This window comes from Crocodylus porosus, unplaced genomic scaffold (genome assembly GCF_001723895.1).
Source record: "Crocodylus porosus isolate Cpor-Errol unplaced genomic scaffold, CroPor_comp1, whole genome shotgun sequence".
Classification (NCBI taxonomy): Eukaryota; Metazoa; Chordata; order Crocodylia; family Crocodylidae; genus Crocodylus; species Crocodylus porosus.
This window is the reverse complement of record NW_017728906.1, coordinates 15,149,923-15,177,239: the sequence shown is the minus strand read 5'-3', so window position 1 is coordinate 15,177,239 and position 27,317 is coordinate 15,149,923. Positions and strand designations below refer to the sequence as shown.

Here is a 27,317-nt window from a genome sequence, read left to right as displayed (position 1 = left end):
GTCATCTGTGCAGCTGATGTTTGGAAGGGACCAGGGGCCTCCCCAGGTCAGGGCCAGTCTCAGTAGTGGTGTGGGTATGGGACAGAGCTACAGTATGACAGTTGCCCCATGGATCTGTAGCTCCCACCAGTAGGTCTTGTCTCCTCTGGTGGCTGGGCATACAGGGTGTGAGATTTGGGGGGTTTGGGGGGAAAGGAGAGTGAGAGGGTATTAGGGTTTGTGGGTGTGTTTTGGGGGGTTGTGGATGGGTGTGGGGTTTATGGGATTTTTGCGGAGGTAGGTGTGGGGGGTTTGTGGGTGGATTGTCAGGGGATTTGTGGGTGTGGGGTCTGTGGGTGGGGGAGTTCATGGGTGGTAGGATTGTGGGTGGGGGTGTGAGGTTTGTGTGTGAATTGTAAGGAGGTTTGTGGGTGTGAGGTGTGTGGGGGTGTGGAGCTTGTGGGGGTATTGGTGAAGAGGGTTGTGGGGGGACACCCCTTACCCATCCACCCCTTACCACCCATGGTATGCAGCAGCAGCCAGCAGTGGGCCCTTGGAGCACTTATGGTCCACTGCTGGCAGAGCCCCGTGGCGGTACACTCTCTGAAACCTTGGGGCTACACATGGTGCACAGAGCTGGCCCAGCCTGCTGAAGTGTGCCTTCAGACAGGAGACGACTACCTTCTGCCATTATTCGGGGCTCCTGGAACTGCACACAGGAGCTGTGCACCATTGGGCTGGGCTGGCTCCTGCCTCCTCATGGCCTGCATGCCATCGGGCCAGGCCAGCTTCTGCCTCCTTCTGCCTATGTGCCATTGGGTGGGGCAGGGTGCATGGAGGGAGGAGCCAGCCCAATTAAATGGAACACAAGGGACATAGAAGAAGGAGCTGGCCCAGCCCAATGGCATGTGGGCCACGGAAGCAGAAGCTAGGCCAAACCAATGGTGCGTGGCTCCTGCATGCAGTGCCAGGAGCTCTGGGTCAGGGCAGGAGCCAGCCCTGTCCTGTCCAAAGGACCATGCCAGTGGGCTGGGCCAGCTCTTTGTACCATGTGTAGCTGCTGGGTCTTAGGCAGTGCCACATTCCACTGCAGGGCTCTGCCAGCAGTGGGCCACAAATGCCTCAAAGGCCTGTTGCTGGCTGCTGCCACTGGGGGAAGCATCTTCTAAGTGCCATGTGTACATACCTCTAACACAATCCCCCCCCACCACACACACACACACAGTTCCCCCTGCTTCCACATCTCTGCTTACTGGGACAGAGCCTGGGTCCAGGCCACTGCTACCAGCCTTGCCCACTTTTATATGCTCCAGCACACTGAGGCAGCCTTTTCTAGCAGCAGAGACATGGGGCAGGCATAGTGACTCTCTGTCTGAGTGCTAGAGTGTCTCTTTGGAGGACCCACCCTTCAGTTGCTTGATTCATCCTGCAATGCTTTTATCCAGCATGGGGTTTTTGTTGGCTTTTTTTGACACCAGGTTTTCCCAGTATGGAACTTAGAGTCTACATAGAAAATATGTAGTGCAGGGAATATTTTTTTGTTCCTAGTGTACCTCCTGTCGCATCTCAAACTGCTTTGAGATGCCACGACAGGTGCTCACTCATCTAGATACGGCCATGGTGTGCTGTGCTTTGAACCTAGGGCTATTTTAATTTAGTCCTGGAGCTGCAATTGCAGACATCCTTAAATTGGGTAAAATTAACAATTCTAATCTTGCTATTAGATCTGTGTGAGTAGACCTTTTCTTCCATCTGGAGCCTGATTTACATCCTACTGCAGAAGTGCAAGTGTCAGCTTACCTGGAGTCAGCTGCAAATTTATTTTTTTTTGTTACTCAGGTTATTCAGTTTACTTTTATGGTGATACCATTAAGCAGTATGAATCATTACATAAAGGAGAAAAGAGCTACACCAGTTACAAAAGGTAAATGGAACCAACAAAAGGTAAATGGAACCATCACTTCAAATATATCATACCAGAAGTGATATTGAAAAACTTAAGTTGCAGACAATAAAAAGGCAATGTATTCCAAGGGGGTTTCCTTTAGTACCCAATCCTGATTTGCTATGCGTTCCTCAGATTTCAATACATTCAATATTTGACGTGTTCTTCCCTCTGTGTTTGTGTAATTCCCATTAGTTTTAATGGAATTTACACACAAATATTGAATCCAGCAAGGATTAGAGGCCTGTTCAAGTTGAATTCAAACTCTTATCACAGATGGAGACATCTTCAAGATAACATACATTGTTGGCACAGACTCAGAAACATAACAAACGCATTCAAAATTGAAGTATGCCAACCAGGGGTTAAATTATTTTACTAGATAGTAAATTATATGAGGTGTGAAAAGAGAAAGATTTTGTGTGCTCTGGCTTGAAAAAATGCAGGTCTTCTCTTAGTAGAAGAGATCAGTCTCAGAGATTTTATGTATACTGTCATCTTATACTGTGATTAAGTGCACCAGACTTTTAATGGCAATAGCCACATATTAGAAGTTTGGTTTGTGTTTGCTTCTATGATTTCTTCTCTCACTGAAAACTCAGGTTAGTTTCCAGTTAGTTTTCAGTTTGCAACAACTTTCATTCTTACATATCTGCTATGTACTGGCTATTTTTTCTTATTTTCCATGTACATAAAATTCCTCCTTAAAAAATATAACAAACTCAGAAAAGCCCCACATGAAAAAATCTTCTGGACATAGGCAGTAGATAACACATTGATGTGCATCCTTAATAAAAGAAGCTAGCTACTAATGGGTTTTCCTATTTAAGGCCTCAAGGAATCATAAACAGAAAGAAGTATTTTTTCTCTCTCAATTTTGTGTCATCAAACTTCATATTTTATTGAAAGTCCCCTGAAATATAAGGGCTAGGGATAGACATTCAAAAATTGATTCAGTCTTTGTAGGCTGGCTAGGCTAAATCACTTTGTAAGTGCACAGATATCCCAGAAATGCAGGTGCATGCCTACAATGGCTCAAACTAGAAGTCAGAGGGTGCTAGAGCAGCCTTCCCTTCCCTTGTACAGCACTGACCTGAGGAGAAGCATGGCCAGGCCCTGGTAGGGCACTCTGATTAGCTCAGCAGGGAATTGATAACAGTGTTTATCATCCCATTAGGAAAACAACAGAGGGACATTACCAGCTACCTTTTGATTCTGCCTTTGTCACAGCATGGACCAGAGCCAGCATGTATTCTGCTAGCTAATACACAGACACCTCTCCACAAGGCAAAGGGGAGGGGGGAATTCCTGCTTAGCAGGGAGTGGTGAGGGGGAGGGGAGTGAGCAGCCTGCAGTCCCTGCGAGAGTTACAGCCAGGGAGCAGAGGGGAGGGTCCAGCCCTGCCATGAAGCAGAGACTCCCACCCAGCCCAGAGAACATGCCAGGATGCTGGGGGAGTCTGGTTTATCTTAAACCAGCAAGGGGTCTGGTCCAGACATTGCATAAACTGGTTTGATCCAAATCAGTTAAGTCTGATACTACATTCAGCCAGGTTTATCTCAAACTGGTTTCAGCCATTTTCAAACTGGTTTATGTGCTCTTAACATCTGTTCTGCTACAGGTTTAAACCGGTTTCCAATCAGTTAAACTGGTTTATGTATAATGTCTGTCCCTAGGCAATAAGTCTTCATACCTAGGTCCATCAATATCTTAAAGTGGCAGTGTTGTCCACTGCCTAAGATACTGGACTAGGAGATAGGAGCCTGGTGATCTCCTTTTAGCTGTGACATCAACCTACATAAGAGAGTCATTTTTTATCCATTGCCTAATACTTTTGTAATACTTGTGTTTAAGCTGAGTGAACCCTAGTCACAGAATGCTTTTCATTTATGGTAGGATTGTTTAGAATTTCAGCCTTCCTTTGAATTTAGTGTGATACTAAAGAGATGACTCTCTTGATATTCAAAAGAGGCTTTTTGTATCAAGGAGCAATTAGCATAAGTAAACCATTTATTTGCTTATTTCTATCAAAATTAACATAAGGGTTTGAGCAAAACCAGTTTAGAAAAGGCATAAAAACTTTTACTAGGTGTATTTGTTGAAACCAGGTAAGATATAAATAAATATCATTGACCAGTCATATTTGGAGGAGAGCTTATGGGTTATAGGTTAAAGAACTTGAGGGTCCTAAGTATGACTGTAAACTGCATCCAACTTGAGGGCTTGGTGGCAATGAGATAGGGCTACACATGGCAGGGTAGCTTCTATAAAATACCACAATGTTGCAATCTTCAGAATAAGACAAGTATATGATGCCTCAGAACCCTAGCCACCACTGCCTTGTGGGTACTCCTTGGCTGGAGTAAATGACATTATGCTGATAGATCTGCTGAAGCATTAGGCCATCAGCAGCAGCTCTGATCTGTTGCTCTCTGGCTGAAGCTACAACCACCAAGGCAGTGAATGTCTGGACTCAGTCTGGCCTTTGGACAAAGAGGGGTTTGTAGGTCTAGGGAAGCTTCCACTCCTCTATACTCTTGTGTACGTGTATGTACTTAAGATGTTGGTGTGACTATCATATGGACCTCCTGCATGTACACCAACAAATCTATGGTTGCCTATGATAGAACTTGGGCTTTAAGTTGATAAAATATCTAATATCTGATTAGTGGCATTGCAGTCATCTTTAGCAAATTTTCAAGTTGCTTATAGCTGTTAAATACAGAAAATCTTACTTGGTAAGTAAAGAGGATACAACATACTCTCAAATATTTCAGATGTAAAAAGAGATATAAAAACATTTCAGTAAAATCAAAATCTGATACTTAGGTTTGTTAAAGGATAGAGCATGAGACTTGGGGCTGAATATTAGAGCACACACCTGTCATGGAACACACCAAAGTTCAAACTCGTGCACTGCCTAATTCAGACCAAGTGACTTGAATTTTTGTGTCCCATATCTTAGGTAGGTAATCTAACCATAGGGCCATTGAGCAGGGGGGTGTATATCCATCTTTTCCTTTGTAGCTGTTCCCTTTTTTATAAATATTATTAAATATTCATTCTGGCAACAACTCAGTTTCTCACATCCCACACATGTGCACTGACCTTTGGAGTACAATCAGTCGTGATCTTCTTAACCCAATGAGTTCTAATTTTTGTAAAGAGGAGCAACAACAACAGGAAAGATTGAGACAGGTGGAAGGAGAGAGAGAACCTGTTTCTAAGGTCCAATGATTACATCATTCACTTGGAAGGTGGAAAAACAAAATTCACCATCCTGCTCCAGTGAATACTCATTCATTTGTACTAGAGGAACATCTCTACCAGGACAGTTTGAGAGCTGCTAGCATTTCTGCACAGCTTTTTTTTATAAAAACCTGATTGGGAGTGGAACCCTATTAGGAGATCCTTAGAAGGCTGAGTTAAAATTATCATTAGATTACTATTTAGCAAACAAAACAGCAGCTATGGGCTTGATCCCCAACTCTTGCATAATATTACTCTGTAAGCTTTAAAGCAACCATAGAAACCTTTTCTGCCCAGTCTCATATAGTCCAAAGAAAGTCTAAATTCAAGCCACCAAAGGAACAGCCTGCTTCCAGGGATTCATTTTCCTACCTTTGTATAAGACACTGTCAACAAGTACCGCTAAGTAAAAAGTTTCAAAATGGAAGGACTCTCACATTGACTCAAAGAGATGTGAAATCAAAACCAACACCATAGTTCCAAGAGAGTGTTAGGACTCCAAAATTTGCCTAAAATGGTACTTCAGTTTAATTTTCCTTTTGTCTTTTCTAAAGAACTCCAACATAGAATGGCTGACTCTTGTATGTAAAAACTACAATTTTACGCCATGTACATTTATGTTCTGTTGTGGGACTCTGATTGCATTAGATGGCATATGATTACTTGAGGAAGGGATTATTAAATATTTTATCCCGGTTAATCAATTTTGTTGTACATGATCCCCTTGACTAAAGGGCTGAGTCTTGCCATCAGAACAAAGAACACAGTTAACCCGGAACTTGCTAGACCTACAAAATAACTTGGTAGTGGGGAAGGGAATGGGAAGCAAGTGTATTCTATCCCAGATGGACCAAGGGTACTCTAGAAGTGAGTTACAATAAAGATGTAGATATATAAAGTGTACCTGAAACAAATTATACCCAGATTATTCCAGATTTCTTTCCAGAAGAAGTAAAACTCAAAGTGGCCCTACTATGTACGAGAGCAATTTAAACATGGTGATAGACCTCTAGACTAGCCATTAAAGGTGCATCCACACATGCAAGCACATGCACTTGCAGCAGCTCAAATAGAAGCGGTGCAAATTTGAGCTGGGGCTTTTTGCTTCAGCGCACATGCTCGGACATGCACTTTGTTGTGGAGCAAATTGTACTACTTGGGGCAAAATAGCCCTGCCTGGCTCCTCCCAGATCTGCCGCCAGAGGGAGCTACTGCCTGGGGCTGGCCCCAGCAGTATAAAACCTGCCTTGTCCTGGCTCCATCAGTACAAAAAGCTGCCCTGTCAAGTAGATCAGGACTACTCAGTCTCAGGAGCTTCTGGGGCCCAGTCAATTAGTACCTGGGGACACTACCCTTTGTGCCAGCTGGACTGCTGAAGCAGCCTTGAGAATTCCCTGCACCCTCTACAAACTTCAGCAGTCTGGCAGTGAGGGCTGCTGCCTGGCTGTGACCTGCTGTGCACCTGCCAGACCTGGATGAGTCATCTGACTCTCTGAGGCATCTGCTAGCAAGCTGTGGCTGCAGAATTGGCCTTTGTGTGGCACTACTGCCACGTGTGCCCCTGCCAAGCCACCTGGGTGGCTATCACCCGGAAAATGTTCCCAGTGTGGTGGCCTGCTTTGAACTGTCAAGGCATGTCCTCCTGGCCCCAATTGGCCAAGAAGTCAGCCACAGCTGGGTCCAAGGTGCCAGCTCTGAGCAGGCAGGGTCCTACCACTGGCCCCCCCTAGCAGGAATTCTGGGGTTCCCTATTTGAAAACTGAAAAATGCCTGATAAAAAAATCCCAGAGTTACTCTGTAAAATACCTCAAAATCCACGTTCCTCCACAATTAAAACAAAAGAGCATGAGATAGAGAGAGAACATGCGATCAGTTGGGCAATGTTTTATTGGTGTATCTAAAGTGTTAAAGCAATTTGGAAGACTACCAGTGTCTCTACCATAATAATAAAGTGAATTCTAAATACATGTTTCATGAATACATGAATATTTGTTTTACTGTCCTCCAACAGGGGCTACAGCCCTCCCTCAGGGGCTACAGCCTCCCTTTGAGAGCCATGGCCTCCCAACAGGGGCTACGGCCCCCCTCAGGGGTTACAATACCCCACAGGATCTACAGCTCTCCCTCAGGGGCTCCAGCCCTCCAACAGCAGCCATGGCATTCCAACAGGAACTACACCCCCCCCACAAGGCCCATGTGCCCCACCCCTGCTTGCTCCCCAAATCCCTTGGATTGCTGCCCCATCTGGCCCCATCCCCCACCGACTCCTGCAGAACCCCCAATGGCTGCCCCCCCCCCCAGCCTCTGGCACTTAAGAAAAAAAAAGCCTCTAATCACCCCAGGGGATTCCAGGGCCTCCTGGGAGAGCCCAGGACCACTCCCTGACCCACTTCTTTTTATCTGCAGGGTTTTTTGACCCTTGGATATCCAGAGATCACATTTTCTCATTTCTTCATGTGCCTTTTGCAGTGTCTCAAAGGGCTTGAGACGCTGCAAGAGGCACATGCGGGCTTATCTAGACATGCCCTATGAGACTTCTATTTTACTTCTATTCTACTTCTAGTTACCTGCTTTATGTTACTGAGTATATTATTTTGGTTTCTACGTTGTGTTTACCCTCTTACCCTACAACGACTTAAAAACGTGTTTAATTTTACTTATTCATTGGGACCAGTTCCACTGATTTCAATGGGATTACTTGTTATGCACAAAGTTAAGCTCTGATGCAAATTTTTCATAGTTTCATAGTTTCTAGGGTCAGAAGGGACCTGAGTAGATCATCTAGTCCGACCCTCTGCCATGGCAGGAAAGAGTACTGGGGTCAAACAACCCCAGCAAGGTGTTCATCTAACCTCTTCTTAAAAACCCCCAGGTAGGAGCCTGTATCACTTCTCTTGGAAGTTGGTTCCAGATCCTAGCCACCCTGACTGTGAAGTAGCGCCTCCTGATATCTAACCTAAATCTACCCTCTGCCAGCTTGTGACCATTACTCCTGGTCACTCCTGGCAGTGCTCAGGGGAACAGGGACTCCCCCAATGCCTGCTGATCCCTCCTGACTAGTTTGTAACAGGCCACTAGATCTCCCCACAGCCTTCTCTTCTGGAGACGGAACAGGTTCAGGTCCTGTAGCCTCTCCTCATAGGGCCTGCCCTGCTGTCCCCTGATCATGCGAGTGGCCCTCCTCTGGACCCTCTCCATGCTGTCCACATGCCTCTTGAAGTGTGGCGCCCAGAACTGGACGCAGTACTCCAGCTGCGGCCTGACCAGTGCCGCATAGAGGGGGAGGATCACCTCTTTGGACCTGCTTGAGATGCATCTGTGGATGCATGACAAGGTGCAGTTGGCCTTCCTGACTGCCTCCCCACACAGCCGGCCCGTGTTCATCTTGGAGTCAGTGATGACTCTGAGATCCTTTTCAGCCTCCGTGCTGACAAGAGGGGAGTTCCCCAACCTGTAGGTATGGTGCCGGTTGTTCCTCCCCCGGTGCATCACTTTGCACGTGTCTGTGTTGAATGCCATCCTCTTCTCATCCGCCCATCCCTGTGCAGGATCAGAGCTCTATTTTATAATCTCTTTGGGCACATCTACATATTCATTAATGTGGCATAGTTAATGCACATTTAGTACCTGTAATAACAGGTGCTAACTCAATATGCAGTAATTGGTGCTGCTGTGCAGTAGCACCGATGCATGCCTTTTAGGTGACAGTAATCTGCAGTAAATTAATTCTACTGTGCCTGTTAGCACAGCCTTTGCTGTGATGCACTAATCCGCAATAGAATTAGTCTATTGGGCATTCAGTGTCTCATGTCAATGCATCCTTCTGGACTTTCTTTAATGTTATGTCTTTATAGCATCAAGCACACTGAGGTTCCAATCTCATTGTTGGATTTTATTACAAATAATCATTAAGTGTTCCTTATACAAATAACTAAGAATAAATCTAAGTAAGAAGAGAAACATTTAGGAAATGATATATTTGTGCTCATAAACCCCTGGAAAGTGGCAGTGTCCTTTTGATAACTATTTCTAAATAAAAACACGAAGTTAATTACCAGTGGTTCCCTAAGAAATAAAAGTCACCACTAACTTATGGTTGAGCACAAGAAAGATCCTGTGCTAAATTATCTAACTTCTTCATAAATCAGATAGCATTCATTACTAGTATAAATTGAAATGGTTTTTTTCCACTAGTGTTCACTGATTTTATATGTGGCTGAGCAAATGTAATATTATTTACCATTCTAATACAGGTAAAATTACAAAAAAATTAGCCTGATTAAAATTATATAAATCTTCCCGTGGCTTGGAAATAGCATCTCTGTTCTAGTGCAGTGAGTTGTGTCCAGCTCAGAGAATGACTGATGAAATAGAATTTTTCAGTGACGATTTCTGCTTTGTTATTCTCAAACAGTAAGGAAACTGTGAAAAGCAAAACAAAGTTTATCATTTGAAGCTGCTATTGAGCTAGTATAAGTGGCAAATCTGTGTATTCTTCTGATGCTAATCTTTTCAGAGCACTTTCTTGCCCCCTAAAGATGGTCTCTGTAAATCAGAGAGAGGCTGTCTCTAAAGGTTAATGTGTATTGCCAGGTACTATGGAAGAGCTTAAACCTCCATTGCCTATAACTGTTTCGCTAATAAAAAAAAGTTGATCTTCAAGGCTGTTAGTTACACTCTTTTGTCACTAGGGAATTACTGGACCACATCCCCACTTGCCTTCAAAGGTGGATCAACTTTGGGTTTGAACCACTGCTAAAATATTTTAAACTAATCTTTTTCCATGTGGTTTTGTGAAAGGAGAAAGAGTTTAGATTCACCTACATTTATATAGTAACTGGGGAGCAAGTTTGAACCAAGCTTCTGGACCAAGGAAAATAAATAGTTTTGTTATTGCAGCTACTGTTTTGCTTTTGTTTAACTGAGGATTATGTGATGTTCAAGTAACTGGGATTAATTTTTGTGTGTGGTCCAGAATTAAGCCCATTGTGATCAAACAGAATATGTATACTTGCTAGTCAGTTCCAACAGAAGGTAGTATTTTATAACTAATAGCATTTTATTTCCCAGAATAAAATGCTATTAGTTAATCCATTGTTTTGTATTTTTTTTAATCCAACCTTCTAGAGCTGATTTTAATAAGATTGTTCTTATACTTTGTATTTTAAATATTGGTGAAAATGTACAAGTGAACAGTGGGTCTTAAAATATCTTCATATTATATGTGCTCATCTTAATTCTGAAGACCAAACCAGGACACCTCAGTAATGAAGGGAAGGAGTAACGCTGATGATAAAGCACCAAGAATAGAATTGAAACTATGACAATTTATCTCAGGGACTGTTATTAATAAATGAAAATTATATACTTTTCTATATGCCTCAGTAAAAGTCAGTACTTTCTAATTTAATAAATAGTATCATAAAGGAACTACGTGAATATTGTATAAATCAATTAGAAGGCAAAACAGTAAGGCATTTTAAGGTATTTTCTAGAGTATGTTAGGGTGTGTGTAGATGAAATGGGAGCCCTAAATTGAAGCAATGGGTTTTTAAAAACAGGGCCTCAGTTTAGGGCCCTTTAAACCCTTGTGTCATGCACACACCTGAATTTACCTGCTCCTCTGGTAGCAGCGAGGGGAGGGCAAGCTGCTGGTGGGTGAAGTAGTTCCTGGGTTGCAGGGAGGTGATGGGGGCTGGTGCTTCCCTCCATGACAGCGATGCCCTGCCCCCCGCCCCGGTGACACTCACTTGCAGATACCCACCTCAGGTGGTCCCAGGAGGCACTGTAGCTGCAGAGGGAAACACCATGCCCCCATGTAGCTCAGGCATGGAGGCAGGCTCCAGGTGGGGAAGAAAAAAGATCAGGCTCACTGCTTTCTTTTTTCTTGGGCAGAGCCTGCCTTCCTGGGCTGCTGCCAGGCTGCCTGCATGACCTTCCTGCAGGGCCCCTGAGCCACGCAGAGCACGGTGCTTTGCTCTGCGAGTTTTAGTTTGCTGTGCCACAAGTCATTTAAGGTGCATTATAACACCAAATTTGCTACAGAGGCTGGAATTACTGTGCAGCACGCCACCGACATGTGCAAGTACCTAGAGTGGCAGGGCAAGTAGCTGGGCCTTCCCAGCCCTGGCACTGTGCTATAATTGCATTCAGGCAATCACAAGATCAGTTTAACTTGTTCCTATGTCAGGGAAATGTAGGAAAGAGTTCCTGAGGTACACTAATTTAGATCAGGTAAACCATTCGGGGGAGTATTTAAGGCCTCTGAATGCCTTCATAATTGGGCATTTAGAACAAGCTAACCCTAGTCAATCTAAATGTAACATCTGTATATAACCTATGCTTGAAGGACAAGAATGTCAGTTTAATGTTGTGGCCATTCTTAACATAAGAAGATTCATGTCATTGATCATTATCAGCCTATTTATTGTATTACCATGACAGATAGTAAACAATGCCTTCAGTAATCTTTCCACAGAAGTCATCAAGGAACAAAAAAGTTTTAGAGATATTAAGAGACGTGAGTCCTGATTTTGTTTTTTCTCTTTTCCTTCAGAAGGATAAAGTCAGGATTAGAAAAAATATGTGGCTGCATGCAGACGTTTAAAAAAACAAGCAAAAAAAATCTATGCTTTACTAAAAGAAGCAGCACATTACTTCAACCCGGCTCTGCAGTGTCTGCAAAGATTGGGTGCTTCGGCAGGGCTTTTTGGCACTTTTAACTAAAGCTGATTCAGCTATTAGATAAAAAACACCCAGAAAAGCCCCACTAAAGCACCCTATCTTTTCAGACATTGAGCAAGCCAGGTTGAAATAATGCTCTGCTTCTCCTGGGCATGCATGGGGCTTGGTGTGGGAAGACAATGAGTTTAATTAAAAGCACTGTTGGGGAGTGCGGGGGTTAAGTCTGCAAGCACTGTGTTTCCTGATATATTGAAAAGTCATAGTTTGGTTCTAAATAGATTTCCTATATCAAATAGGCTTGTATGCCTCACTTCCTGAAACCTAGATTTAAACCCAGTGCTTTTACTGAAAAAGATGAAGTGGGGGAATGCAATCAACATAAGGCTTTACACTTACATCTGTCACAGTTCAAACTGCAATGAAATTCAAATCTAATGCTTTACAAGTTCTGTGAACTTAATTCTCAGATTTGTATACCACACTAAAGAAAATGGCTAGCTAAATTTTCCAACATTAATCTGTATGACTTTTATAAGCTTATAACTGATGCCTGTTAGAGCCTAAATTTCAAACAGTACAACTGTTCCAAGTGTGCAAAAAGATATTTATTAATGTTTTCTAAGATTAAACTTTCTTCCTTGGTTTTCAGAGATCAAGTGTACTTACACAAGGAACAAAATCATGCCAAACTTTAAAAGAGTGCTTTAACTTCATATTATCTATTTTCCCTGGTTTTCAACTGCAGTGACGTTTCCGTCTTTGAGGAGGATAATATATCTTAAATTTACATACAACCTTATTAACCCACTACCAAAAATACTCAGAGAAAGGGGATGAAGGACATATTGACAACTGGCCTGTTTTTCTCTCTTCAGTGTGTATGAGTTGCTAATGTTTCATCAGTCATCAGTATTGTCTTCCTTAGCACACGTTCAGCTAGTAACTGCATTCTGTATTGAAGCAAACTGGAAGAATCATGCAATTTCTTAGAATTCTTTCATTATCAAATTTATTTTATATATGATTAATATATATCCAGTAAATATTAGGGCTGGGCAAAGCTTTGGTCTCTGATTCAATTCAGTAGAGATTTGGCCCTATTTGGTGGCCAACTCTCCAAATCTGAATTGAATCAGAGGACCCTTTAATCTCTTCGAATCAAATCAGAACCCTCCAAATTGATTCAGAGAGATTCGGAAAGATTCCGAGATTCAGACATAGAGACAGCTTTAAATGTTTTTTTCTACATACCTCTAAGTAGCAGGGGCTCATGGGTGCTGCAATGCTGGGGTGCATGCAGTGTCCCACAGAAGCATAAGGGGCTCCCCAGTGCACTTGGCAGCAGACCCAGAAGTGGTTCAGAAGCATTTCTAGTCCACTTCCGGGTCCACTGGGGAGCACACAGGGCTCCCCCCCCACTCCCAGCTCAGTGACTGGTGACTTCTGGGTCGGGGAGGCACCTGGGGTCCCCCTGCAGCTAATTGCTAACCTCGGGGGGAGCAGAGAGCCCCCCCACATGCTCCCTGGAAGACCCAGAAGTGGACCAGAAGTACTTCCGGTCCACTTCCAGGTAAACTGCTGAGCATGTGGAGGGCTCCCTCGCACTCCTGTGGGATGCTCTATGCACCCCAGCATCACAGCGATCACGAGCTATGCCTTCTACCTCAAGGCATGTAGAAAAAACTTTGAAAGCTGTGTCTGTGTCCAAATCACTGATTCTCCAAATCAGCATTGAATCTTCAGATTCAGATTAGGCCAGCGACCGTGATCCAAATCAACAAATCAAATCACTGTCCCTGATTCAGGCCTAATCCAAACCTGAATCAAATTGGGCCTGCTTCTCACACCCCTCGTAAATATATGTTGAAAACTTTGAAGTATGATGTTCAAAGGTAACTGACTTTACCTCCATTAATAATTTTTATTAGTCAGCTGCTGTGTTTGGATGTAGATGTAGCATTGGGAACAAGCCCCCCCCTCCCAAAACTAGGTATTGCATCAAAATGGGATCAATGGAAGGAGTATTGCTCTATGCAAGGACAAAATAATATAGGTGAAAGCCCTCTACCCTCTTTATTTGGGTCATTTGTAGCAACTTCTTATAAAACCAGTGATACCAAACTGGATGTTCCTGTAATTTCTTTCTCCAACTCCTGCCTCAAAGATTCCACCCAGAAGGACATTTTAGTCCCATTAAACTAGTTTCTATCTCTATCCATCAAATTCCTTCTGATTACCCAGTTCTTCTGCCAGGCCTGTAAACATTAAGTGACTTAAAAATAAAGCTAGTACCACACTATTTGAGCTGTAAAAATAAAATCCAAATTGTTCCAATGCTTTCAGTCTCCCTATTTATTCTTTTCTGATATTTATCTATCTCTCTGACCTAATCCATATTTGGATGAGTGATACTTATGCATTTGCATAGTACCATTGAAGTCACAGAAGTACCCAAGGGACCTAGTTTAGCAGGGCACTTAAGCTTGTGCTTAAGTCTCATTGAAATCAGTACTACTTAAGCATGAGCTAACAACTAAATAAGTGCTTAAATGCTTTATTAGTAATCAAGATCAAATTTGCAACAAAATGATGTCCTAAAGAAACAAATTGATTCAGGCATATGACTACCATATTTTTTCACATATAACTTGCACGTACCTCCTCAAAATCAACACCTCCCCCCAAAAAATTGTTGTGTACTTTTAGTAGGAAGTTGTTTTCTTACCTGAAAAAGAAAAGCCAAGATGCACTGAATGTCACATAGCTATCAATATGGCTGCCAAGGTAGTGAACTGTATTAACCTTCTCACAGCCAGAGCTATTGGCTGAGGACTGTAGCTTATTCCTGAAGCAGCAAGGTGTTGCTAGTACATGATGAGGCTTGTGATGTGGCAATAGCACTTTTTCTATAGGAACTTATATAAAGAACTACCTAGAGTTAAGAACTAATGGTTATGCTACTGCCCTTGCAAGGGTCTTGGCCCAGGAGCTTCCTGGTACTACACTTTCTGAATACTCTGTCTTCCCAAGAGAGCTTGTTTTGTCACACAGTCAGTGTGACTCTGGAAAAAAATCTTTTTTTCTATATTCTGCCTTCTAAAAGCAAGGTTCTGTTTTATTTAGGGACATCTTGTATGCAAGAAAACATGGCATTTACATCCTTTTGCTATTTGCACTGAGAGGTGCGATCCTTCCAGCACATTTTGCATTTGATTTTGCAGTGTTCTGTATTTCATATTTTGTTGTCACCATCATAAATGTGATGTCACGTTTCACATTGTCATTTTACTGCTAGTCATGCAGTGGGCCCGAGGACACTCTAGTATGAGGATAAGCATTTTTATGACTAGCAAATGTACCTTGTAACAGGAAAATAAATTAAAGATAACACAGTTTGTATTTGCTTATTAAGTCTGAAAATTTTCCTCAGTGTAAAAAGAATTTTCCTTACTATGTAAAAAGAATTTATCCTGAAAAGAAGTATTCTCTCTCTCTTTTTCTCTCTCTGTTGCTTTTAAATTAGCTGGGAATCTTTTAATTATGTTAAAATATGTTTAAAGTTTTAAAAACTAAAAGGTCCTTTATCAAATGTCATATTCTGTCCAAATGCCCATTTTTATGTTACATATCTCATTGCAATAAATGGGAATGTTATTAAATATACAGAACAACATTTGATTTTTTTTTTTCCAGAAAGATGTATAGATTTTTATGCAGTAATTTAACAAGATGTTTCAAACAGGATGGTTTACTAAATTTTCTGAAAATCAAGATTCTGTTTTAGGGGCTATATACATTTCATAAACATACTGCATAATTGTAAATTTCTTATTATGGGTTTGAGGCTCCTGCAACAATTGAAGTGCTCTTTTTTAAATCTACATTAATGCATTCAATCTTCTAATAGATGTGGTCATAAATATTTATAAATATGAGAAAAAGCCATTGTTTTAAATTACTTGCTTTTCTGCCATAATACTTTATTTTTTATCCCAGGCTTAAATATCAGCACTTGGATCACTAATACAGTGTATCTGTGTTCAACACAGTAAACCTGGTTATTTTTTGTTGCAGTATGTATGTTTTCTAGGCATATTAAAATTTACTATTCAAGTTCCATGGGTGATTTCAGTGGCATTTTAAGGATACTTAAAACAGCTCAAGGCTTCAAATAAATGCACCTTCAACTGTAAATTGAATCCGGTGTGATGTTTTGTAAATAGAACAGAACATACACTTTGATAATAAAGGATTTTGGTGTGCTCTCAACAAATTGATCTTATGTTTTTTTCTAGATACACCTTCTGTTAAAATCATATCTTCCAATTCATGGCCTGAAGAAGGACAAAGTATAACTTTGACTTGTGAATCCAAAGGAAAACCAGTGTAAGTGATTTAACAAGCAATATGTTTTTGTTATTTTCTTTATTCTGCTGTGATTGCAGTCTCTGACTGCAAAAATCTGCTGTTTCTGTCTTGTCCTGGGGTGTGAAGTGATCTCTGGTACAGAATAACCCTTGAAGCCTGTCTTCATTAAGTGTCTATGGAAGATTGGTCTCTTACTTTGTCATCTATTTTAGTTTTGGGGAAGAATTCCAGCTGTGAGATTTTTTCAGTAAGTCATTTCAACCTGAAAGGAGTTCAGGCTTAATCAGTCTCTGTTTACATCATTGAACTGATGATAGTTGAGGCAGAACATCTCATGAAAAACTTCTCATGTCAACAAGCCTCTCAGAAAATGTACTGAACTTTATGCCCATTTGGCTAACATGTGCATGAAAACTTGAAATGTAATGATATATGCAAATGGACTCAGTTCTATCACAATTAAAAATTATACCTTAAGAAATAAATTATAGGTACAGTATTTCAGTCGCACTTTGGAAATGGTCAACTATATGCATTAATATTTTATGTCAAATTTGCAAGCATTGAATCTATATAGAATCCATTATTGGAGAAAAATAATCCTAAAATGCTTTCTTTCCAATTATGATAAACCTCATAGGCTTAATAACTATTTAAAACAGTAAATTCCCAATTGAATTGTGTTTTGAATTTACAGAAGAAACAGCCCTAAAATGAGATGCCTGAATATAAACTATCTATGAGCTTAAAACATAAACTGTCAAGGAGATTAATTTCACATTATATAGAACAATAATATGCAGAATTAGAGCAGTCACTTAAGTGAAATATTGGTGAAAACACACTTTAATTATATTCATATGTAAGATGCATGCAAAAAAGAGGGGACTGGCTAACATCTAACCTATAGCCCAGTAAAGCATCATGCTGGAAAATTGGAGAGATACACACCTTCCCTAGGTGAGATGGGGAAAAAGAAACATGCTTTCACACTACCTAGGTGTAGCCATTAGTTTATTACTGAGCTGAAACACAAGGGGCACCTCCTCTTCCTATGGTTTTTGCCCAGCTTCAATTTTAGGACTTTTGCTTGGGTACACACATACAGGGCTAAGTACCTGCCTTGCCAAAGTACAGCTTACAGCCCATAGCCATGTGAAAAAGGATTGCAAGCTATGTCTAAATGCTAAAATTGACAGGTGTATAGCTTGTTAAGTGCCATTTGAGCACATACAGTGAACTAGGGTTCTGTCCTAGGTGTTCCTGTGTCTATTCCCCTGAAGGACTTGATCTGGAAGGTATTTTGGAAGCATACATAACACACACCTTCATGATTAGACCTCCCACAAAATGCAGTTACAGCATCCACTTCTTTCTTTTAAAAGAAGGAAGTTATTGCCCCCCCCCTTTAGATAACGGTATAGTTGTTAAGAGCACTTGCTCAAGAGTTTGAACACCCAGGTGTAGTTGCTACTTCTCTGGAGAGTGTTTCAAGCACCAGGCTATCAATTATTCTGTCTGGAAGCACTTTCCAACCCTCTCTGTTTAAGCTGCATCACCATGCAGAAAAGAATGCAAATTCATGGGATCAGAAAGACTGCACAAGAAGGAGCATATAGCCAAGTGGTTAGGGTACTCACCTGGGGAGAAAATCCTGCATTCCAGGTTTGGTTTCTGAGACCAGTGCTGTATTTTATCCAACTCTGACTTCTCTGACTGCAGTTTAAAAGAGAAGAGTAGCACCTACTCATAGCATAGCTGATTACCCTCAGGATAGAGGGTTCAAAGCTGTAGATCTACTCTATTCAGACAGAGACTTCCATGAAACCCTGAGTAAAGTATCTGAAATGTGAAATGAAAAATTGCCACCTTTCCTGAGCATTTCCTATTTGCGTAACTCTTGCACATAAAATATTCTGAGGTTAGGTGACAGTGTGCTCAGCCTTCTGTTTGTTTTGAATCAAATTTTGAGGTTCCTACATTTTATCTTTGACTGCATAAGCTCCCAGTCTCAGGGTTCTGGATTCCATTCCTAGGCCAGGCACCTAAAAGTTGAAGGTTGTCATGTCTTTTGGCCTTCAGTGCGTGCCTGCGTCACATAATTCCTTTACAAAGAGATTTTTATTTTGTTTTATCCCATTTGTACAAAATAGCTTTTCTGCTCTTTTAATGATATTAGCTGCCCTTGAATTTTAAAAGACGTGGAAAAGACAATGCTCTTCATTCCTGAGGAGATTTGAAATTCAATGTATGACAGTACATCAGAAATCTTTGTTGAGTATATGAATCATTTTTTTTCACATGCCAAAGACATAAGAATGTTCTACTGAAGGAAGCAAATAATTCCCTTGGTTTATCAGGAGATTTTCTTCCAGATCATGATTTTGCAATTACTATGTCATTTATAAATGACATTTTATGATGGCAATAACAAAAACTGAAAAATGACATGTTTTATCTTTATATATAGAAGATTTTTCATTTAACTTTTTTCTGTGTCATCAAGAACCTTCAGCAGACTTCAGTGAAAAGCCAGTTCTAGGAAAAAAATGTATAAATTATAATAATTAAGTAGTATGGGCTACATTTAAAAAAAAGAGTCCTAACTTGGGATATTTGTATGAGTAGACTTTACATTCATGGTGCAGTGTCAAAAAAAAGACACAAAGTGGACCTTGGCAGATCCAGATTTAAAATTTTCAAGCCGTTTGATGAGATAGCTGTGGAAAGGTCTATGCCATCAAAATAGGGCACCAGTATGCAAACGGCCTCTGGGGCACAAATAATTTGTGCCAATAATTGCACCTCTAATTGTCCGTACCAAGGGAGCTGCCAACATCAGCTAGTCTGTATTGCCTCATTAGGTCAGCCATTTCACATGCAGCAGCCAGTGATAAACAGCCAGGCACTGGGGAGCAGTTTGTGGCTGCTTGGTATGTTAACAGTAGTGTCATGCTGAAAGCTCCCATTATTGTGGCTACCTTTAGGCTCAAGAGGGAAAGAGAACAGGAGCAATCTGTACAGCCCGAGTATATTGATGTTCCAGGGTTTGTATGCAATTAAATAGTAAAAGTACAGGAAGGAGAAATAAACTCTTAAACTCTGTGTAAGCACAGAAAAATACACAGAACCACTACAGGATTTGTATGCTATATTTAGCTTCCTCAGTATGCCACCAACTTGTGTGGTGGTTAGAAAAGCATACTCTCTCTTTATGGTGTCAGTCATAGAGTTGGTCTTGCAAACACATGTGCAGCTGCCTAGAGTAATGAGTGCTATCAGAGCCAGGAGCAGTGTTCAAGCAAGGGCAGTGAGATGAGACAGCTACCATGCCAAAGTAGCACAAGAGAAGGTGAGGTTGGGGTTAGATACACCCCTCCTAATGCACTGCCTCCCTGATCAACATTTGTGAGTCAGATACCCCAAAGAGATGAAACCTCTATGGAAGTCAGCCAGCCCTAAAGAAGCCACCCAACTGCAATGTAGTGTGGGTGAAGCCCGTCAGCTTCCACCTCCCCTGCCAAACAAGCCTCTATGTCCCACAGCTGGATCTAATGGCTTTGCGGGGCAGATCCAGGCTCTGGGCCATAGGTTGCTGATCACTGTTCTATGCAGCTTAAAGCCATAATATGGATCTTCATTTTAAAAATAAAAGAAATTAAAACAAAGCTTGGATTTAGATTGTTTTCTGGGTACCATGACTGGAACATTTGGATGGTACAGCAGAAGCATGTGTCTGTGCATGGGCAGGGCAATAGACTGCAATTTAAAAGAGAAGGTTAGGATCTGCTGTCTTAAATGGTATGTGTATATATAGTATGAGCATTTAATTTCAATACTTCTACTGTTTGGCAGGGAAGGAATGGAAAAGCATCTCTGTAGTTTGTCAGAGGCTTATTAAAGAAGAAACCATATAGTAAATTTAACTCAGTAAGAAATATATATTTCATTTGCTGAAATACTGGTCACTTCCGAAAATAGTTAAGACCTGTAACCCTATATTTTTTATTCTAATCTGCAATTCAGAATAGAAACCTAAGACTGGGAGGGTCTTCCTGGACCACTGAGTCCAGTCTCTCACATCTGAAGGCCATCATTTATCCCAAGAGTCCAAAAAAATTGTCTAGTTTGGTCCTTCATGCACCACAGTCGCAAAACACCTTATGAAAACAAAACCAAAATCAGTGTATTTACATGGCATGGGTAAAAAGCAGAAGAGACAATGGGTTAAGTAAACAATTAATATATATCCTCAGATAATTCTAAGGAGAGGACCATGTTTGTCAAAATGGCACAATATTAGAGAAAACATTTATAACAGACCCCAGTCAAGTGATCAGTTTGACCTTGAGAAGGACTTTGTCTTCTAAGCACCAGAAGGAGCTCAAAGGCACCTCAGTCATAGCTCCTTCAGCTGTGGCCAATGTCCGGTGCTTCAGAAGGAGGAAAGGAGGGAGGGCAGGAAGACCAAAGGACACTAAAGCATTCACTTCGGGGGTGGGGGGGGAAGGAGGCAGTCCCCTAGAAGAAGAAAAAGTTGCATCACTTTTTAAATTTGCATTTTATTTGAAGTATGAGAATTCTAGAAGTCATAATACATTGTACATATGGAAAAATATACATATATTCCTAAGCAATCTACACCAATGTGTTTCACTAGGTATTTTAGTATTATTCCAAAGGGCCAAATTCTGCCCTCACCAACATGACCATGTCAGAAATATTCCGTTACTCTAAGGATAAAATAGTGTACCTGAAAATGTTGTAAGCATTTTTTTTTTTTACTCCAAGTCAATGCTTATTTTGAATTTTTCTGGTGGGGTTGTGCAAAGGAGTGCCAGGAGTGACCAGGAATAATGGTCACAAGCTGGCAGAGGGTAGATTTAGACTAGATATCAGGAGGCGCTACTTCACGGTCAGGGCGGCCAGGATCTGGAACCAACTTCCAAGAGAAGTGGTGCTGGCTCCTACCCTGGGGGTCTTTAAGAGGAGGCTAGATGTATACCTTGCTGGGGTCGTTTGACCCCAGTACTCTTTCCTGCCATGGCAGAGGGTCAGACTAGGTGATTTACTCAGGTCCTTTCTGACCCTAGAAACTATGAAACTATGATAGATTGGAGCAGAATTGTACTTCCCAGAATGGGTATTTTTACTGTATCTAAGAATGTTGAGGAATAGTCTTCTTTAATTTTCATTGGCTCTAGAATTGAGCTGGACTGCAGCAAAACAGAATATATTACTATAATTGCAAAATCAAGTTTGTCCAACAAACTGCAACCATGTTTCAACTCTAAATGAAGAACACTCAGTGATAATCCGATGATATTGCAAACCCATTCACCTATGTGCTGACAAAAGATGACTAGAAAATAACATTCATTTCATAAACATTATTGGGTACAGTAGTTCTTTATCATTTTGATGGAGTGAGGAATCAGTTTACCACGTACATATATCAAAGTTTTTTTTTCTAATATTAATGTGTGTGTTTTTCTCTCCCCTCTTCCCTCCTCCCCTCCCCGATCAGTAAACACAAATGTTAGGGCCAGCTGTAGCTTGTGTTTGACAAGTGTCGGAATAGAGTTATAGTTTGCCGTGCATGTCTTATTCAGCAGTGTCATCTGGTTTGATTGATGCCTATTTGGCAGATCAAATATAGCCTTTTTTTAAGGCGAACTCTAGGGTGGTAACTTTGTCAGATTATACACCGTTAGGTTACAGTGTCTGTCTTTCTATCCTGAACCCTTGTGTTTATATGCTTACTTTGAATTTGACAACCCTTGCGTCCATTTTTGACTAAAATTGATGTTTTGGATTAAAGCATTTTGCTGGTTTTTGCCTCTTGTACAGCTGTATAACTTGGTTGAAGACCAAGTTACTCAGTTTGACACCACTACTAGAGCATATTCATCTGTTCATGGAAAGACCATTGTACTTTTCAGTCCACTCTGAAGCTAATCACTTTCCTTTTTAGCCCTTAAAGTTATTCTGTCTTTTACATTATTCTGGCTGAATTCCCAGATAGCTGTTTGTCTGTACTAATTCTGTACTTTTTTGAACAAACCTGCCTAACCCATCTAAACAGTCATTAGCATTTAATGCATTTTTCTTTACTAAATGTCTGTTTTTCATTTAGTGTAACTTTTTCTAACTTATGCTAGTTATCCAATGCAGAGTTATGATTGGCCTCAAAATCTTTCATAAAGTCCTAGTGAAACATCCCTTCAGTCTATGTACCTTTACAATTAATAAGATCTAGCAGCTTTCCTACATACTCATAGGGTATGTCTACATGTGATGCTACATTGCCGAAGCAACTCACTATGTGGCAACGTAGCATCCATGGGTATCTACACATGATCAGCAGCTACTTCTCCATAGTGGCACACTCGCCATTATAGCGCACCACTATGGTGAAGTAGCTGCTAAAAATAACCGTGATACACGTGTATGGCACAGGGGTGGTCAATGCACCATGCTTTAGTACTTCCAAAAGTGGAAGTACTAAAAGACAGCACAGCAACAAAGTTGCCATAGGACAACCTGTAGATGCACCCATAGTGATATCCTTTTTTTTCTAGCAAAGAGAAAACCTTAGCAAAACAAAATGGTGATAAATGCTATTGTCTGTATTGTCAGAAGATTAAAGAAACAATTTTTTTCTCATTACCTCAAGTTACAACTTTTAGTCACCTTTTTAGTTTTTTTATCAGAACAATAGGGTCTCGTGACTGACACAGAACTAAACTAAAAATTGCACACTACTGCATGTCAAAACTTTGGGATTAAAATTCAGTCAAAGGCAAAAGGCTCAATATTTTGTATTTCTAAATAGAACTTTCACTGAGATGTGCAAAAAAATGTATTTTTTAATTAGGAAAGATGTGAAAGGTATCCCAAGTTGCAATATGTTAATTCTAATTTAGCATTTGTTATTTAGGATTAAATCTGTCCACTGGTGTGAGAAGATACAAGAGAGATGTAGGAGTAGAAGCATAGTAGGACAGCTGTGGCAACAGCTATTTTTTGCATGCCTCTATCCTCTCCCACCAAGGTTGATGCCTGGAGCTTTTACTCCGGTTGCTCTCCCTCAGTTACACTACTAACTAGGAGTTTCGTGGTTTCACCCAAGTAGTATGGACAAATCTTTCCACAGAGCTCAAGACAGCACAAGAATACTTGGTTGAATAATATGACGTAAAATTTTGGATACACTGAAGTCAATGGCAATGCTATCACTGCCAGAAGAAGAGACAGGATTTCACCTTAAGGTCTCTAATGAACCATTCAGGACACATTTAGCCATCATTCTTTATCAGCCAGTGTATGGGCTCTAGTAGGTAGCTGGATTAGCAGGCAGCAGTTGGGAGTACTCTGTTCAATTCTACAAGGCACAGGAAAGTACACTGCACAGCTTGTGAAGAATTCTGCAATAGCTGATTAGATAGTATTGTTGCCCTGAGGGGTCAGGCCAATGCTCAGGATCTCAGTATTGCACAGTTAGACAGGAGGGCATGGAGTACAATTGCACATATACAAACACACAAATCAATTAGGTCCATACACATGCACACTACCAGCTCAGACACATACACATCTAAACCAGCCTAGGCACATGCATACCTATCACCGATTCAAGCACATACACTATACACCCCAAAAGTTAGACAGAGATCACTAATTCATATATCATGCACACAATGCCAAATATACACACACACACACACTAGCAACTCGATACACACATGTTCAAAATAACCACTCTAGGTTCATGCACACCTATCACCAGTTTAAGCCCATACACGCTACACACACCAAATTTAGACAGAATCAGTTACCAACACCTGCACATCTAATACACATATGCAGATAACTAATTCATATACCATACACACACAATGATATCTATATATGTGTATTCACTAATTCACACATATACCACCCACCTACACATACACACATGTGAGTTCCTAAGTTGCATGTTGTGATGTGTACATATGTATGTATGTATGTATGTGTTTGGTGTACTTGGGATACCTGGGGAAAGGTTAAGGTAAGAAAGTAGAAGTGTAGGGAGTGAAAGTTGCTGGGAGTGAAAGTCACCAGTACTGGGATTAGAACTGGTAGACTAGAGGGGCCTGGGCTGAAGAACTGAGGCTCAGGGGTAACTTTATGTTAATTGATCTTAACTGATTAAAAGACAATGCCCAATGCCTGCAGAACAGGGGAGCGATGCTGGCACAGAGGCTGGGACTGGAGCCAGAGCTACGTGGGAGCTGAAAAGGTAGATGGGGAGGGGGAAAATGGGACTAAGACAAAGTGTGGGTGTTAAAGAGGGGCTCTGGGTGAGGAGAGCCAGAGCATGGCTTGGAGGCAGCTAGAGAAGTTGCAGGGAGCGGTGTTAGGTGCTGAGAGCTGGAGAAAGGCTCCAGCTGCTGGAGAAAACTGTGGGACAGCCATGAGGAGCTGAGAAGCTGCAGGGCGGGGGGATGACTACAGAAGGTGCTGGGAAAGCCTGAAAACAGAGTGACTGACAGCAGCAAATCACAGGAAAAGTGGCAGGAGAGACTGAAAGGTGGCAGGGCAGCAGGAAAGCAGAGAAAGGCAGCAGAAAGTCAAAGGGAAAAGGCAATAGATGGTATGGGATGCTGAAAGGCAGCAGGGACAGCATAAAGCAAGGAAAGCCTGAGAGGTGGCAGAAAAGTGGAGATGAAATTGGGAGGAAATCAGGAAACTAGCAGAGAAGGTGGGGCTGGAGCTGAGAGAGAGAAAGAACAAGGCTGGAATTTAAGAAAGGGAAGGGACTGGGATTTAGTAAAACATGACCCAATTTGGGGTTGCAAATGACAGTGGTTTTATTGATCAAGGGAGATGGTGACACAATGTCTTATTGGTTCCCTTGCATGCACACACGCATGTACGCATGCACGCACACACACACACACACACACACACTGATAGCAGAGGTTAGAGAGGCTTGGTGCAAGGGCTGAAGTCCACTGAAGTCCAGGAGGAGAGAGAGAGAGAGAGAGAGAGAATCCAAATTGTAGGAGGAGGTGTGCAGGTAATATCTACCTATCCCAGGCTGGAAAGGGGTCCTTGTCCAGTAGGCGTTGTCCAGAGGGGAGTTGCTGGCAGGGCCTCTGGGTGGATAGGTGGTGTGGCATGTTGCTGATCCAGTCAGAGAGGGCGTTCCCACTGGGTCTGTTTTCACTGCCCCTTTTTTATAGGGGCAGACCTTGTGTGACCTTGTGTGACCCTAGTGAAAGGAGGCATGCCCAGGCAAGGGTCAGCCCCTGGCATACTGAGCATGTGTGCTCCATGCAGGGATGTGCAGTTTCAGGTGTCTGTAATGGTGGGATACAATGGTAGAGTTGTTGGTTCTGCAGGGTCTTTTGTCTTTCAAATGCTGGGTTCTTGTCTCTGTTCCTGGGTGAGGTCTGTAGTTCCTGGATAAATCAATGCAAGGTGATGGCCAAGTCATTACAGGCCATTCAGTAGAGGTCTGCTACCATTGTATTTCAATCATTCCCAATTACTCTCATTCATCTGGGAGCCGATTTACATGGGAGGGATACGTGACTAATACAGTTGCAACATGGGATGCCCAGGCAGAGGACACAAGATGGAGGCTTGACATGTAAAATGGAAACTTGACATGACTTTGGTTCACTTACAAACACAGGCCTAAACCATACAATATCCATATGAAACAATAAAAATCAATACAAAAATAATAGTAATACAATATACAACAGTATAAATCAATACAAACCTAATATTTATACAATATAAAACAGTGGATATCCAAAACCAAAAACTTGCTACCAAAATAAAAATGTTAAAGCTTATCTTAAGTCTGAGATCACTTATACTTATTTATAGGGTATAGAGAGGGAGAGGAAAAGTCAGAAATGGTTAGGGAAGGGGAGGGAATGCATTTTAAAATCAATTAAAAAAAAAAAAGAAAAACTGGAGTTTTGCTACAGTATAGTAAAGAACACCAGGCACTGGCTGTTGCTGTACTAGCCAGGGAAGAGTTTGGCTCTTAACCCTTACAGCAATGCACATTGAAAGGAGGCTTTCTTCCTGGATGGAGATTAAAACACAACTAAGTAAGAATCACATTTTTGATGGATGATGCAATCCTGAAAAGCTATTGGGTGTCTTTATATCAGGAGAAGTTTTGCATATGCACTAGTACAGTATAACATAATTTATTAAGTCACCGTTTCTCACCTGGTGGGGAGAAAAGTTTAATTGGTGCTATAAAATGTTATTGTAAATACCCTGTAATCTAGAATTTGGCCTACTGCACAAGTGAGGATGAAAAATGTTTAAGGTGTGTTGTATGAACTCAGGTGACTTTTAGATAAAAACAGAAAATGGAGGTAATATCATTTCCCTTTAATATTTATTTGGGGACGGCATGCTTAAATGCAACAAACACTGAAATAGCTGGTGCAAAAAAAGTTGGGTTTATCACAGTAGGGTTCAGACAGGATTTGCTATCCCACATTGGTCAGTGATAGGTGGGTGTTTGGCCTGCAACAGATACTGCCTGAGCTCTAGGCTGGGAAAAGAAAAGTTAATGAACACAGCTAAGAGTCAGCTGGGGCTCATTAGCTTGCAAACAACCCAGTTTAGAATGCATATAAGAAACAGCAAGGGAGCTGCTGGAAGTGATTGGACTGTAGAAAGAAATCTTTTCTATTTTTTTCTTTTTAAAAAAGGGTGTGATGTAGTCAAGTTGTACAGGTGAGATGAGCTCTGGTTCCAGTTGTAGACTGTATTTTACTGAATACAGGGTTCATCTACATGAGATGCTACATCACCATAGTGGTGGGCTATGGTGACATAATGTCAGCAGGTACGAACTTTGACATTGCCGCTACTGCCCAGTAGCAACAAACTACTGCACAGTAGTTCATTGCCCTTATGAAGAGAGACAGCACTGTAAATAGTTGTTTGGCTTCAACCTTTAAGATGGAATTTCAGGTTTCTGATCTTTCCTTTCTGTGGAAAGGAGACCGAAGGAAAGGTAGGCTAGTACTTTAAAGATTAACTTGTTCAGAGAGGTGTAAGATTTACC

At 41.4% G+C, this 27,317-nt stretch overlaps 1 protein-coding gene across 2 annotated transcripts in view; it reads left to right on the top strand.

The window, feature by feature from the left end:
- Positions 1 to 27,317, top strand: part of CADM2 (cell adhesion molecule 2) — a 339,304-nt gene that overhangs the window by 173,130 nt on the left and 138,857 nt on the right. For both annotated transcript variants that reach the window (XM_019528734.1, XM_019528733.1), the window contains exon 6: positions 16,153 to 16,243. In XM_019528734.1, the coding sequence (XP_019384279.1) occupies positions 16,153 to 16,243 (91 nt within the window). The remainder of the gene's footprint in view (positions 1 to 16,152; positions 16,244 to 27,317) is intronic.